At 44.4% G+C, this 16,855-nt stretch overlaps 1 protein-coding gene across 1 annotated transcript in view; it reads left to right on the top strand.

The window, feature by feature from the left end:
- Positions 1 to 1,600: 1,600 nt before the first annotated feature.
- LOC103731686 (liver carboxylesterase 1-like) overlaps positions 1,601 to 16,855 on the top strand; it is a 37,762-nt gene continuing 22,507 nt past the window's right edge. The window contains 7 exon segments of the mRNA XM_008830090.1: positions 1,601 to 1,652; positions 4,552 to 4,849; positions 7,257 to 7,311; positions 9,402 to 9,535; positions 12,512 to 12,665; positions 15,476 to 15,580; positions 16,595 to 16,699. Of these exon segments, the coding sequence (XP_008828312.1) occupies positions 1,601 to 1,652; positions 4,552 to 4,849; positions 7,257 to 7,311; positions 9,402 to 9,535; positions 12,512 to 12,665; positions 15,476 to 15,580; positions 16,595 to 16,699 (903 nt within the window).

Here is a 16,855-nt window from a genome sequence, read left to right as displayed (position 1 = left end):
ATTCTCCTGCCCACATTTTGTTAAATGCTTACAATTAAAGTTGTCATATAAACAACACTTGCCATCTAGTTTTTTTGTTTGTTTTCTCATTTCATTCAATATTTTTTTCTATTGGACGAAAGTTGAAGAATTACTTGGGGTCTTTCCCAAGATTCCATTGGCCAGACCACTATCTGGAATCTTCCTGAGTGGGACCTGGATAGCCATTTTTTAAAGTTTTTCAGGCCTTCTGATGCAAACTTCTGATTAAAAACTATCTGAAGCTGGGTGTGGTGGCTCATGCCTTTAGTCCCAGCATTTGGGAGGCAGAGGCAGGCAGATCTCTGTGAGTTCAAGGCCAACCTGGTCTACATAGTGAGTTCCAGGCCAGCTGGGACTACAGGGGGACCCTGTCTCAAAAGACCAAAAAATAAAATAAAATAAAAAATTTAAAAACCTATCTGAACAGAGTCGATCAGTTTCCTAAATGTTTAGAGACTCTCCAAGTCAACCTGTTTTACTGTCTTGATGTTGGACATGATTTAATGAACAACTTTAGTAATTAGCACTTTTACCTTTCAATATCATTTATGGCATCCACTTTTTCAGAAGATGGTGTGTACCCAAAGCCAAGCTCTCCTTCAGTCACTTCCTACAAGGAAACTTTCCTAAAGAACCTCCTCACTTCAAGCAAGAGCATGTCATATTTCAAAATCCCTCCACATTTCCATCCTTGTAGAAATTTACTTTTATTTTTTTAAACAAGGTTCACCCCCTTCCTCCTCATTACATCAAACCAAAGCAAAACTTGGGCAAAAAACACGTGTTCATCTGGGGATTTCTCCACATCCAGCAGAGGGCAGCACTATAACAAAGTAATGTGCTTCCTTCCAAGGCTCCTGAGCTGCTCTGGAGCAGTAGCCCACACTTGTAATCTCAGGATCCAGGAGGTGGACACAGGAGAATCAGAAGTTCAAGGTCATCCTTAAGCTACAGAGAGAGCTGAAGACCAGCCTGGGAGATGTGAGAACCTGCCTCAAAAGAAAACAGGTCTGCAGTCGAAGGCTGAACCTCTTGTCAGGAATGTTGTACAAGTCTTAGGAATGAAAAGTTAACTACACTTCCAAACTTGAGCTCACAGGACTCTATGTAATACCAGACCAGTTGAGAAATACGGCCTAAATTTCCAGCTGAGCAGTACTGTGTATAGCTTTAAAACTGTCCAGCCTTTTCTGAGGATCTCAGACCAAAGGTTTGCCTTGCCTGAACGTGTCCACTTGCTGTTCCTCCCTTTGTGACGCTCAAGGTGCACTGAGATTAGAGTGCTACAGGGAATACCTTTCTATAAGAAGATGTTGGTCCAGTTTGTGATCATTGGTAATCTGAGAGTTGAGTCCAGACTCTAGCTTTAAGAGCTTGAACTTAGGCTGGGTCTGGCTTTGGTTCCCATCAGACTCTCCCAGAGCTCTGTGAACAGGGAAAGAGTCTTGTCACCTCATGATTAGATGGATTGCACATGGGTGGGTGTGGTTACAAGGCCTCATGATCAGAGGTGGGACATAAGAAGCCCTTCGGAGAATCACAACACTGCACAGGGTCCTGACGCTGCTGGCCTTCCACCATGTGGCTCTTCACTCTGGTCCTGGCTTCCCTCATCACTTACATGGCTTTTGGTGAGTCCTTCTGAAATGCAAATACCCAGGGGCATATTTGAAGCTCCTGGATCTGGGATGAGGTGGGTGGAGATGCGTACAAGAGAAGACAGGACAGATTCCATTCTGCAACAGTACTCACCATCTGGACAGCAACTTGGACTTGGAGCGCCAGAGCTCAGTCAGCTCTACCCATCACAGGGATTCAGGGAAGGGAAAATACCCTCAGACCCCAGCTATGTCATGAAGACAATGAGCTAAGCTCATGCCTTAACATGAGGAAATTAGAGAGCCCCAGGCTATCTCCCAGATCTTACTGCAGCTCCAGATGATATGGAGAGAGAGAATATTAAAAGCATCAAATCAGGAGCAGGAGCACAGGGCTGAAGCCTAGCTCAGCCCTTCTGAGCTGTGTGTCTTTGGGAAGACTCTAACTTTGTAGTACCTGGGTCATCACTCCATCTATAAAATAAGATGACAATAGTACCTTCCTCATTTGGCACTACTGGGAATGAGATAGGCTGTTGTTTCTATAGTATTTAGAATGGTATGTGGTCTATAAGCACAGAAAATGGATGGATTTAAAGGAGTGGGTATTTTAGCTGGAGCGTCGAAGTAGAAAATTTGAGATATTGTCAAGTCAACACATCAACAGGCAGTAGCCATGGAAAAGGTATTTGGTTACTCGGTTCTTCAGAGAAAGACTCACTACTGAGTGGAGGCACAAGGAAAAGAACCAAAGTCACTAGGAGGCTGAGGCAGAGAGGCTGTGAGCAAGAGGTGCTATGAGGGTTTCCAAAGGAAGAAGGGATGAAGCAGGGGAAACACGGGTAGCAGAGGCTAGTTTAAATCATTCCAGGTACTTTGGAACTAAAAATTGCCCTCAGTTGCCTGGTTCCTGACTCTGGGAAATTAAGGCAGATGGGCCCAGGATATCAGAACCATGCATGGGAGATGGTACTCCCTGCCCTTCCTCCAATCTCTCTGGATTCCCACGGTGTCGCATCCTTCCATCTCCTTCTACCACTCTGGTGTAGGTCCTTACTCTTAGGGGTGACTCTCCTTGTGTTTTAACTTTCAGTCTTTCTTTTTCTCTCACACTGTCTCCTGCAGTCATCTGCACATCGGTGGTGCATGACCTGCAGGTGACTAACTCTACCTGGTCCTCAGCACCTCCTTGGAGAGTTGAGATGCCCACCTCCTATGACACATTCTTAGCCGAATATCTCACTGATGTCCAACTGCACCTGTCTCACCTACTCTTCAGTCTACTTTCCCTTCCATGACCCCCACATTATGGTCTCTAGGGACCTCACTGGCTTCTAAATTGTTCTATATGCTATTATTTATCTATTTCTCCAAAGAGATCTATATCTAGTGCAGAAAACTTGGAAAGGATAAAGAAAAACTTGACTGATATCGCCACCGCCCAGGAGTGTCTCAGTACACACATGCTCCTTGAATTGTGTTCGATGACGACTGCTCTGAGACACTGAGTCCCCTTAAGCCATACAGAGCACATGACCCATGGCCATGATCAAGTGTGTGATAGTTATCCAGCCTCAGGAAGGTCAGGCTGGCTCCTTCTAGTGCCACAGCAGGTAGAACCAAGACAGGTGAGAAGCTTTGGGGAAACGAATGAGTGTCTACTCCATAAGGATGGAGCCCATGGGGCAGACAGGAGCCTGATATCCAGCCTCTCTCCCTTCAGGATGACCCTGTTCAGAACTACCAGAGAATAGTCTTGACTCCAGAACTGCTGCTGCTGCTTATTTGTCCTAGAATAAATGTCAGTCCCATAGCTAGGCGGCTCGTGTCTCCCGTGGCATGCACCTGCTCATTCCAGGACTTCTTCCACTTCTCACAGACTCCATTTGGTAGCATTTGTAGGCCACTCATCCTTCCTGGCCAGGACTTGCATTTTGGTATCTCTGAACCACTGAACTTTATTGCTTGTTTATTTTATGCAAGTCCCTTCCATCTTCCCTTATTTGCTTATCCCTGTGCTACAAGTCCTAACTTCCTCATGGTGACAGTCAGACAGCGTCACTCCCCAGTTCCTATAGCTTTTTTCTGATTCCTTCCCCAGGGTTCACACTTTTTCATCTAGGCATTAGGTCAAACATGTCTGTGGTCATTCCTGTGTAAGTCAGCCCTTCTGAGACTAGGTGCCTTATTCATTCTCTCTCCCAGCACACACCTTAATCCTAATGGACAAATGCTTCCAGAGGTTTCCAAAAGGGAAGGTTTTTCATTCCCAGAAACACTTCATTCTGCACTTACCTTGATTGGAAGCTTTTTTGTTATTTGAGCCGAATGCTGTGTGTGTATGTGTATGTGTGTGTGTGTGTGTGTGTGTGTGTGTGTGTGTGTGTGTGTGTTTGTGTTGGGGGTGTCATGTGTGTATAGGTCTATATGCACATATGTGTATATACATGTGAAACCAAAGGTCAACCTTGGCATAATTCCTCAGGAGTCATCTATCTTGTTTTCTGAGACTAGGTCTCTCACTGGGACCTGGGGCTAGCAGGCTGGCCAGTAAACTCTAGAAATCCAGATATCTCCACCTCCCCAGTGCTGGGTTTACAAGTGTGCAATACTTCAACTGGCTTTTTATGTAATTGACTGAACTCAGGTCCTTATGTTTGCATAGCAAACCTTTCATCAACTAAGCTATCTCCCTAGCCTCCATGGGCTGGATGCTTTCTACCTCCAGTTCCAGTTTCCTCCTCCTGGCAGCTCTCTGAATTAGAAAGAACATTTTTCACCCTAATTTTATATAAGAGGAAACTGATGCCTACAAGGTTGAGGTGATGTATTCAAGGTCACATAATTAATAGCAGTAAAACAGCTGGAATCAAGCTCTAGATTTCCCCTTTGATGTGTTCTCATGTCCCCTTCTCCCCTTCATGTCCAATAGGACACCCATCCTTATCACCTGTGGTAGACACCATGCATGGCAAAGTCCTAGGGAAGTACATCAGCTTAAAAGGATTCACACAGCCTGTGGCCATTTTCCTGGGTGTCCCCTTTGCCAGCCTTCCTCTTGGATCCCTGAGGTTTGCTCCACCAAAGCCTGCAGAGCCATGGAGCTTCGTAAAGAATGCCACCTCCTACCCGCCCATGTAAGACACTGACTGGACTGGGCTTGGGTCTCTTTCCGTGGGGTCTTCTGTCTTAGACAGATGTAGGAAGGGGTCAAGGCAATCCTCTGATTGGCTATACTTTGTTCAGGTGTCATTAAAACTACTGTAAGATCTCCGAGATATTCCAGAACTGTTGGCGTTTTCTAGAGTATTTTATCCAGTGCATATTTATTTATTATTCCAGGCATAGCTCAGGTTTTGAGAATGCATCAGTGAACAAAATACAGCTCCCTGTCTTCATGGAGTTTTTAGTATAGAAAATGGGGAGAGATGTGGAGGCCATCCTATGGGAAACTCCACCCTGAGATGATGGTTCAGAGGCACAAGGTGAAGACCCTGGGACTTGTGGGTCTGTTAGCAAGCCATTTATTAAAAAACTTTGAAGGTTTTTATATATTACAAGGAACTGGCAGTCATGTGGGGCTTGGCAGTTATATACAAAGATTTAGGGCACAATTAGACGAGAAACAGTACATACAGCTTTTAGCTGGTGCTAGCTAGGAGCTGTTTGTAAAGCAGGATGCTTGAACTTTTACTCAGGGTTATCAGTGCCTATCTGGTAATTTATTGACCACAATGTTTTCGTTATTAGAACAAAAAGCATAGTAACTTTCAGCTTTTAGTTTAGGAGTAAACCTTTCTGCCTAGTCTTTTAGCTAGTGATAGCTGAGTTATTTGTTCAGAACAAGGAGGTGGACTAAAGGCTGTTGACCAAGATTCTTTCCCTCACAGCAAGGAGCTCAAACTTTTGACCTGGCTGTTTTTCTCCTGCTAGTCCTGTAGTGTTCTGCAAGACATGGATTTGACAGCTGCCATCGGGGCCTCTTCCTTCAGTAGGGATTGTAGCCTGATCTTAAATTTTCAGATCCATCTCACCTTAAAGCATGCCATCCTGGTTTCCTACATAGAGGGAAAAAAGTTTTACCTTGATAGGCCTTACCATATAAGACAGAATGAATGAAATTCAGTGGGTGGGCTATGGAGGGTGTAGATAAGGGAGAGTCTAGACATGATTAAGATGCATTATATTAAACGGACAAAAATTCAATTAAACCATACATTGAAAAAACATATGAAAACCACAAAAATTCAGTAATTTTTTAAAAAAGAAAAGTAAAATAAAATAAGACAAGAACATGAATTGTGATATGTTAGAATGATTAAAGATCCGTTCTTTGAACAAAACTATAATTCAACAGGTGAGAAAGATAAGATGTGGTGATCTAATGTTTTCTCCTTTCTTGAACTTTGGTGGTAAAGCTGTTAGTATTGATGTGGGATACATTGAATGCTGCATTGGCTCAGCAAGTTCTAAACTCTCTGACATGTCAGAGCAATAGCTGGTATGCTCCCGTCCCCCTCCCCAGTGGGGCACAAAAGTCCAGAGTTCCCCTCTGACTCACACATCAGGCACCTGGCTTTTGCAAATTTTTCTTCTTTTGATCCTCTCATTGCATTTCTTTGTGGTTAAGTGGTTTTTCTCAAGGGATATCTTGTAGTTCTTTGACCTTTATTTTCATTGTCTCGATTACAGGATTTTGCTTTTGGATTACCATGGATCTCTCAATAACAGTCTGTCTTTAATCCCAAAGAAAACAAATAAAAACCCTACATTTTAACTCTATTCCATTCTATCTTGAATTTTTATGTCACATGGCACATTTTTACCTTGGTTATCATTAACAAATTAGGTATTTTTTGTTTTAATTAAATAAAAGAATTTTGTGAGCTTAAAGATATGTCCATACTTAGCATGACTATATTAAAGCGATTATAATGGTCTCTATATTACTTTTACCTATGCAGGTGAACAACCTTCTGATGTATACTTGTTACATGTGTCTACTTTCTAGAGCTCTCTCTAGCATTTCTTGTAGGGCAGATAGCAATCAATTCCCTGTTTTCTTTGTATTTGAAAAGCATCTTGGAACTCTTTTATATGTTATTGGCTTTTCTCCCTGTTTTTTCTGTTTATATTTGACCACTGAGAGTTGATTATAACATCTTATCCAGTAATTTTATCAGACTTAATTGATCCAACTTGTGACCCTTTACAGAAGTCAGATTTTCCTAAAGGTTCTTGATGCTTGTGGTCATCGTGTAGTGTCTGCACACTGAAAACGTATGTATTTACTATAGTCTTTTCAGTAGAGCCTGAACATTTTCCAGAAATTTAAGTAGACCCATCGCTATGTTCCTTGAGCCCTTGACAGATGCACCCATCTCGGCAGTAGAGAACCCTAGGCCCACGCATCTTGGCAATAGAGTGCCCTAGGCCCAGGCTTGCTATGAGTCCACAAGCGCTACAGCATTGCTGAGGCTCTCCGGTCCAGATGGTCCCAGGACAGACTCAAGGATTCCTGGACTGTATTGAAAATTTGCCCCCAGACCCAAACCTAGAAATCTGTCATAATGACCAATCAAGGATAGTCCCCCAAATTTATCTACATGGAAGAGACAGGTGCCTTGGCAGCAAGAGCTACTGGAGCGATATTTACTCTCCCGCTGACCTGACAAGCAAAGGCAGGCTGCCGGTAAGCCTTGAGAATGGAGGTCAGCACCTTGGAGCTCTAGCATCCAGGATCTTCCAGTACACAGAACAGAGGGGATGAAGGATACTTGCAGCACAGGCATTTTGAGCCAGATCTCTGGGTTCCCTTGATCATGGGAGAAACGGGTTTTGGTGCTCAGTTTTTCCCAGTAAAACTATGTGTGAGAGTCGGGGGCTGTACATCTGGAATGCACATCTTATTTTTTCCATGTTTGCTCATGAAAACAGAAGGCTAAGAATGCTTATTCTCTTAATTGATTTTTAAGAACCTGATCCCCAGGGAGCTAAGGCATAATTTCCAGTAAAAAGAGAAGTAGAAAGAATCAACAACCCAATTCCATTTTTATGGATAGAAAAACTGAGGCAAAGATGAAGGGTGGGATTACAATTAGAGTTGACAGAGCAAGAACTCGTATCCTCTTGTCTTCAAACTAGCATTTAAACACGGACTAGGAAACAAACAAGTAGCCTCCCAAGTGCACCAAGATCCATCTGTGGAAACTTTCACAGTCCCATGACTAAAGTGTGTGGGATGCAGACTAGGACAATCCCAGAAGCACTTTCCTTTGCCTTTGCCCAAACACTGGGGATTTTATTGTAGTTTGTTTCTTTCCTTAGTTGCCTTTGGCACAGGCTGATGACCCAGTGAGTCAGCATTTCCTGATAAATGGAGGCCGGGAGATGGAAGAGGTTGATAGTTACAGGTCACAGGATAGAGACAGGTCTTCTGGAGAAAGTGACCCTTGGGGCAAGAGACATCATGTAATAGCCTCTTCAGTGTGTCACTCACTGCCCACCAGCCCCTGGGTTCAGTCTTCACTCTGAGATGACCTTGACTCGGTTCCTCCCTGGAGGTAGCAAGGAACCCAGGAGGAGGAGAAATAGAATCTCTAAAAGCATTGAGGCAAGAGGCCTCCCCTCTGCCCCCCAGCTATGGACACAGGTCCTAGAGCTACAGGGTCTGTGTTTAAATCCTGGGTCTTTCTTTGAGAAGATGAGAGACTAGGGCCATTTCTTACTTTCTTGGCCTTTGTTTACTCAAGTGGAATTTTCACATGTGAGGGGTGATAAGTGTACCTTAGTTCTGGATGAGCACATACATAGCAGCAACTGCAGAAAAGTCTGACTCCTGCCTCAGTAGCCCCAATATCCCTATTTCCTACTCACAGAGGGTGCCTGTAGGCTGAAGAGTTGGAAGTTCAGTGTGAAGGCACTGGGACCAGGCTCTGGGTCAAGTCCTACCCCCACGTCTTTGAGCTGTGATACCTCAGAGATGCCTCAACTTTTCTGTCTGTCACATGGGACAATATTAGTACTTAGATCATGGTTATTTTTAAACACAGAGCAGTAATTCACAGTTCATGGGTTCTTTTATATTATATTAGCAATGTTATATTTTATATCTTCAATTCCCCCTTAAAAATGTGAGCTCTTTTAATCCAAAAGCCATGAATCAGAAATTGTTACAGCCTCTCCTTACCACTTGCTCGGTTCATATAACAGTGCCTAGTGGGCAGTAGTTCTCAGTGAAGTCAGATGTCTGAAGACTTCCTAGAAGAGGTGGGTGGTAGCTGGGCTTAGGAGATGGGGAGAATTTGAGGAGGCAAAGGGGAGATGTTTTAGGAAGGGGGACCACTGAGGACCTGTGTGCATTTTGAGATGATGTTTCACTAACAGGAGAGCTGAAGTAGAAGCACCAATTAGCATGATATTTAATATTCAGCTGTTTAAATGGTCCCCGCATGTAAAGATGGAGTATTTGGGAGAATGACACCCTTGGCCTTTGTGCATCCCATCATGATGTTCTCAGTCTAAATAGCTGTGGAAAGACACAGTCCTTGAAGCTGGGGAGAACAGTATAGGCGTAACCAGGCTGCAATGAGTGGGATGTGGTCTGGGTCCCACCTGGGGAAATTGGAAGAAGACAGATGGCTTTTTGCAACCCTGCTAGGCACTAGTAATGGCTTCCTTAGTAACAGCCAAGAAAGTTAGATGAATAAACCAGACCAAATAGCCCTATGTCATTCCTTTCCCACTTCTTATAACCTTCGTGGCTGCTTCCCCCCTGCCCAGGTAATGGTGTGGATCCACGGAGGTGGTTTGCTGTCTGGAGGGGCATCAACTTTTGATGGACTAGCCCTGTCTACTCAAGAAAATGTGGTGGTGGTGACCATTCAGTACCGCCTGGGCATCTGGGGTTTTCTCAGGTAAGGACTTTGAATCTTTTTCACTCAACATTAGGACCCCTTGTCAGGACATTAGGACCCAACTCCGGTTACCTCATCCTCAAAGGGGCTTTTAATGAGTTTCTCAAAGCATCTCTGTGTTTTTGGTTTGGACCACACCTGTCCCTTTATTCCTGAGCCACACTTGTCTACTTCCTTCTGGGCTTTTGTGTATGGTGTTCTCCTTCTTAGAAGGCCTATTTCACCTGTAAAACTCCTGTTCGTCCTTCAAGGTCCAGCCTTCATTTTACCACCTCTGAAACACATGTCTCTTTTTCACCTGCGCTGTCCTACATACCACGTTCCTTACAGCAGTAACTATGTAGCATGGTAGTTCCACGCTGCACATGGGAACATTCCAGAGGGAATAAGGGAGCTCTGAATGCTTGTGTGTGAAGGAATGAGTGGCTGGGGATGGACATTGTCGGAAGATCTCACCCTAGCAAACTTTGTTCCCTGGAGAATGTTAGGGTCAGTCAGCTGATTGCCTCCTTGGCATCTGGCACATCCAGAAATCAAGGCTAGAACCTTCGTCATTAAGCTTCTATGAGGGCAGGACAAGGTTTTCTGCACTGTACAGAGCTGAGCGCGCCCAACCCAGAATGTCCTTCCCTGAGATAGTTGATAAGTGGTCTGGAGCTGAACTCCAAACACCACTGGGAAGACCATTGGGCTAGAGGTATGTTCAGATCTGCCTCTCAGTAGATTGCCCTAGGCCAGGCATGCCCCAGGAGTGTGTCACCCTCAGAAGGTACTATATTTCTTTCACCCAGATTCTGATTTTCTGCTTTGTATCCGGTAAACCTACCACAGGTTGTCTCCTTCCTTCCTCTCTCTCTGTCTCTCCTCCCCTCATGCCTGGTAGTCTGTGGCAATTGCTGTAGCTACCAGTGGCCTCTGCCCTTCCTGGAACAACTTTCCAACCCCAGTGACAGCCACAGATGACCACTTACATCTCTGAAATGCTTCTTTATCCTGGCCCCTGAGCACCTTCCACCTCTCTGACTGGTCATTCTCAGGCCTTCCTTGCCCTTGAACTTGCCCCTTCCTCTCCCCATCCTCTGGCCTCTGTGTGTCTCCCTTTCCCTGTCCACTAATTCTCTGTGTGATCTTGGCAGCCCTCACCTCTCCTTTGACCCTCACATGCCATCTTTAACTATGTCCTCCTACTTACCTGGGTATCTTCAGAGCACCTCCCACCTCACAGAGACTGAACCCCTGTTGACTCACTGCCTAAGCAACAACAACAAAAACAACTCTCTTCCTTTACCCATAATGCCCCCTGCACTGCTATCCTCAACTCCATCATCTTGGTTGCTCAGGATAAAGGCCTTGTAAACAGTCTTTATTCTTCTGTATCTTATACCACATATTCAGCCGGGGAAGGAAGGCATTCTTTGCTGTACCTTTCAAATATGTTCGGAGCCCAAGTACGCAATTATTCCTTGTTTCTACTGGTAAAAAAGCCCCATGTCTCTCTCCTACATTACTGTGGTGACTATTCTCTCTCTCTCTCTCTCTCTCTCTCTCTCTCTCTCTCTCTCTCTCGTTTCTTTAATGTGTCTACCCTAGACATAGATTAAATTGTGTTATGCCTCCTAGAGGGCTCATACCTTCTTTACAAGTGGGTCTGTGGTTCTTATGACTAGAGATGTTGCTAACTAGAAGCAGAATCTAGAAGGAGAGGTCCTGGGCTCTTCCCTTGAAGCCATCAAGTCCTGGAAGGCCTTTGTGTCTGTGATGAATGACATCAAATATTTTTCTAGTTATCCTGATGATCAGCATCCTGCCAGTCTCCAGAGAGGTCTCCTGGCCCCACCCCTAAGTGCTTTCTCTTTTATTGCAAATTAAAGTGCTAAATTTTCACATATTTCTGTTTTACTTCAGTTTACTCTTCAGCCTCACCGTAGCCATTAACAGCCACACTACAGCTGGATGCTTTGCTGTCTAGAAATTGTTTCCATCATGTTAACTGCTCCATCATTATTAAATTTAGCCTTCCATCAAGCCTTGGAGCATGGCTTGGTTTATCCACGTTCTCTACCATGATGAACTGTCTTTATTCCAACCACAGTTCATTTCTATTTGAGACTACCCTTAATGTCCTTGTCATCCAAACCCCCAGCAGAACCATATGTAAACACTCCACTTACAGACTTTAGGCTTTCACTGGCTTTCTCCTTCAAATTCTCTAGCCTCTCTCTAAACATTCACTTTTCAAACAACCACACCTTTTGGTACCAATTTTCTGTATTAGGCCATTTTCAATTACTATGAAAAAAATACCTGAGGTTTAAGTACTTTGTAAAAAAAACTGAGTTTGTGGGTAGAGAGATGGCTTAGTAGTTAAGAGTAGATAGTACTGTTCAGGGGACCCAAGTTCAGTTCGATTCTCAGTATCCACATTGGGTATGCATAAACCCATACACAACAGACCCACACACATACACCTAATTAAAAATAAAACAAATTTAAGATTCTTTTTAAAATGAGGTTTATTTATCACACAATTTCAAAGTCTGAAAGTCCAAGTAACATGGTGACAGCTGTGGCAAAGGCCTCCAGGTAGCATCACATCATGTCAGAGAGAATCGTGGCTGGAGCACATACAGGGGTGGGAGAGATCACATGAGGAGGCAGGCAGGGAAGCCAAATAGCTGGGAGGGGCCAGGCATGTTTTTTGTAGAACTTTCTCATAGGAACTAACACAATGCTACTATAACTGCATTCGTTCGAATGAATGATTTGATTTCAGTATCTGAATCACCCGGCACTAGGCTCCACCTTTTAAAGGTTCTACTACCTTCCAACATTGCTTCATTGGAGATGGAGCTTTTAACACATGAACTCCAGAGGGACAATCCACACTCAAGACATAACCAGCCCCCAGTCCATGTGAGGTCCTGAGAGTCTAGATACACTGCCTCTGACACCTACTCCCATTCTGTTCTCTTACAGCACAGGGGATGAGCACTGCGGAGGGAACTGGGGTCACTTGGACCAAGTGGCTGCACTACAATGGGTCCAAGACAACATTGCCAGCTTTGGAGGGGACCCAGACTCTGTGACTCTCTTTGGAGAGTCAGCAGGAGGTGAAACTGTCTCTGTTCTTGTAAGTGTTCTTGGTGCCAGGCCCAATGTGCAGGCTTGATGTGGCTTTTTTTTTTTTCAGTCTTTTTGAGACAGGTTCTCCGTGTAGCCCCAGCTGTCCTGGAACTCACTATGTAGACCAGGCTGGCCTTGAACTCACAGAGATCCACCTGCCTCTGCCTCCCAAGTGCTGGGATTAAAGGCGTGCGCCACCACGCCCAGCTTGATGTGGCTTTTAAAGGGACCTCTTAGGGAATAGCCAATCCATTCACTGGCAATTTTGTTTACAAGACCTGGATTTAGGGTCTTCTCTTTGCTCAGCATCAGATGATGGAGTGCTGAAGACCAAAATTTTTCTGGCTTTCAGGAAGCTCAGAACCTGAGCTTTAGGTTCTGGACCATAAGAATGTCCAGTTCATCCTCCGACCCTGACGTTCCTACTCTTCACATGTGACTGAGTTCTCTCTCTCCTTAATCCACTGGGACTTAGCTCACTTGGGTACAGGTATGAATTATGAAATAAATAGTTGCTAAGGATTGAATAGAATGTCATTGTTTGGCTAAAAACCAAATCTATACATGAGAGAGTGTAAGCAGGCATCAGGTTCCTCTGAGATTGTCTATGACTTGTCCATGCCCAAGATGGTGGGCAGCAGTCTCTGGGGCTAAGGGACGCTGCACTGTGGGGAAGCCAGGGAGAAAGAGAAAGCGAATGGAAAGTATAACAGAGAGAAGTGGGAAAGGGGAAGTGGGTCGCAGATACAACCTTCAAGGGTGAGAGCTCTTGTTATAGAGATGGGGACCCTGGGGGAAGCTATAGAGAGTGCTGGGAGCATAAGGGACCCCTCCAACCACCTCAGATTTGGTCAGAACATCATTCCGGCCTGTGACTGCGTCTTCTAAACATATGTATGTTTCATAGTTGAATATGCACAGGATGGTATTTTAAAGTAGATCAGAAAAGTAAAATATGGATAACACCAAAGAAGAAAGGGGTCATTCCTGATCATACGACCGAGGGCTATCACTGTGGGGTTTTAATGCGTGTTTCTCTGCTCTCACTGTCATAGCTTTCTCTCTCCCCCACCTCTGTTTATCATCTCTCTTCTATGAATCATCTATATTTTTAAGAAAAAAACTTACCTCAAGATCATATTGTCATAAATAACCCCCTAAATGTTAAGCATTCTTTCTTAATAATTTCTTTTATAACTGCATAATATTCCATGGTAATCATAAAACAATGTTTATTACCCAATGTTATAGTGTTAGAACCTAATATTATTTCTTATTTTCACAGTAATGCATATCATGTGTTTTCTTAGAGCGTTTTATGGTCATTTTCCTAGGGTACTTTCTGAGTATTTGTCCTAGTTTACTTCTCTGTTGCTGTGATAAAACACTGAAAAAAATCAACTTGGGAGGAAAGGATTTATTTCATCTTACACTTCCCAGGGTGAGAGCTCTTGTTATAGAGATGGGGACCCTGGGGGAAGCTATAGAGACTGCTGGGAGCATAAGGGACCCCTCCAACCACCTTACACTTCCTAGGCACTGTCAATCTTTGAGGGAACTCGGACAGGAACTCAAGGCAGGAACCCGGAGGCAGGAAGTGAAGCAGAGACGGTGGAGGAATGCTACTTACTGGCATGCTTCCCCTGGTTTGCTCAGTTACTCTCCTAACACTGCCCAGTGTCATTTGCGCAGAGATGGCACCACCCACAGTAGGCTGGGCCTTCCTACATTAATTACCAATAAAGAAAATGATTTACAGACATGGCCACAGGCCAAACCAATGAAGGAAATTCCTCAATTGCAGTTCCCTCTTCCAAGGTGTCTCCAGTTTGAGTCAAGTTGACAAAACTAACCAGCACAGTTAGAGATGCTGAAACAGAGTTTGTGGTAAGGAACTGTAAAAGCCAGACATGGCCACAGGCCAAACCAATGAAGGAAATTCCTCAATTGCAGTTCCTTCTTCCCAGGTGTCTCCAGTTTGAGTCAAGTTGACAAAAACTAACCAGCACAGTTAGAGATGCTGAAACAGAGTTTGTGGTAAGGAATTGTAAAAGATGTCTCTCCAATGTTTTTATTATCAGAATAGGTGCATACCATACATATTCTGTTCTATCCTTGGATCTGAGGGAATCTAAGGAGCAAGCGGAGGCAGGTGAGTCTCTAGGTAAATGACCAGGCAAGGATGCAGATGAAAGGAGCCTTACAGGACAAGTTAGTCAGTGCCTATCTCCTGAAGCATAAACTCTTCTCTGCTTCTCAGGTTTTATCTCCCCTAGCCAAGAATCTCTTCCGTAGAGCCATTTCTGAGAGTGGTGTGGCCCTTACTCCGTGTCTGTTCAGGAGAAGTACAGACGTGGGGCTGAGGTAGGTCACCAAGGCAGCTCATGCTGAGCTCTCCACACTAAGGCCTGCATCAGGGTCTGGGGAGCCCGTGCAAACTTGTCATGGACCCGCTCTTACAGCCCGACTTTACTTACCTGCGACTCCTCAGGCCAAAGTTTGCTTCCAGCCCACATGAATGCCACACTGGCTTTAAGATTAGAAATCACCCGTTGAATCCAAAGAGTGGTAGTGTTCTTCTGTGATCAAGAAAAAGTGAGGGGAGAGTCACTCTTTAACAGAGTGACTTTGGATAGGCTGACTAGACACCAGTAAATGAACTTGCACCGAGGAATGTCCCAGTACACTAACTTGACTCGATAGGCCTTAATATAAATGACAGAATGCATGAAATCCAGTGGAGGTGAGGGGTGCTATAGGAGGTTGCAGATGGGGGAGGGGGTATAAAGATAATCCAGATGTTTTGTATGTTCTCAGGTTTTATCTCCCCTAGCCAAGAATCTCTTCCGTAGAGCCATTTCTGAGAGTGGTGTGGCCCTTACTCCGTGTCTGTTCAGGAAGAGTACCAGACGTGGGGCTGAGGTAGGTCACCAAGGCAGCTCATGCTGAGCTCTGCACACTAAGGCCTGCATCAGGGTCTGGGGAGCCCATGCAAACTTGTCATGGACCCGCTGTTACAGCCTGTCTTTATTCACCTGCGGCTCCTCAGGCCAAAGTTTGCTTCCAGCCCACATGAATGCCACACTGGATTTAAGATTAGAAACTGCCCGTTGAATCCAAAGAGTGGTAGTGTTCTTCTGTGATCAAGAAAAAGTGAGGGGAGAGTCACTCTTTAACAGAGTGACTTTGGATAGGCTGACTAGACACCAGTAAATGAACTTGCACCGAGGAATGTCCCAGTACACTAACTTGACTTGATAGGCCTTAATATAAATGACAGAACACATGAAATCCAGTGGAGGCGAGGGGTGCTATAGGAGGTTGCAGATGGGGGAGGGGGTATAAAGATAATACAGATGTTTTGTATTAAATACACAAGAATTCAATTTTTTAAAAGGGGCTGGAGAGATGGCTCAGCAGTTTAAAGCACTGAACTTGCAGAGGACCTGGGTTCAATTCCCAGTACCCACATGGCACAACACCCTCTTCTGACCTCCATGGGCATTGCACAACATGGATGCACTTACATGCATGCATGGAATATACTCATATACATAAAAAATACAAATAAATAATAAAGACAAAAAAAGAGAAAAAAAATGAGTACTTTTGCTTTACAACTCTTTTTAACAATGAAAACCCAAAAGTGGAATTTGGAATTCCATTATGCACACTGTCATTTTTGAAACAGTCAACTTTCAGATCATCACACCCATTTTATCAAAGATATGGCAACTGAGATACAAATGTATAAATGACTCGTATCACAATCCAAACTGGTAACAGGGGCAACACCACTCAACCCAGAACTTTCACCTGCTGATCTAGAGTGCTTTCTGCTGCCGTCCCCCACAGCTTGAGAGAGACCCGTCTGTCTCTGTTCATGAAGAGAAGAACTAATGCCTTGAATTCCACTGTTACGTGTGATCTCTGCAGCAAGTTGCCATTGCTACCGGGTGTCGGGCCACGACATCAGCAGACATGGTTCATTGCCTGCGCGGGAAGACAGAGGATGAACTCTTGGAAACAACGCTAAAAATGGTAGGCACGTCCACTCCAGTGGTCCCCGCACTGTGGTCCTCAGAGCACTCGACCATGTGCCCTGAAAAACAGCTCTGATAGAAGTTGAAATTTTTACTATGAAATAACTCAAATGCCCAAAAATATCATAATGAAAAATTGCATAAGGTTGCACCT

Source organism: Nannospalax galili, unplaced genomic scaffold (assembly GCF_000622305.1).
Source record: "Nannospalax galili isolate Female #2095 unplaced genomic scaffold, S.galili_v1.0 scaffold274, whole genome shotgun sequence".
In the NCBI taxonomy this organism is placed as follows: Eukaryota; Metazoa; Chordata; class Mammalia; order Rodentia; family Spalacidae; genus Nannospalax; species Nannospalax galili.
The sequence above is the reverse complement of the archived record's forward strand: the minus strand, read 5'-3'. Positions and strand labels throughout refer to the sequence as shown.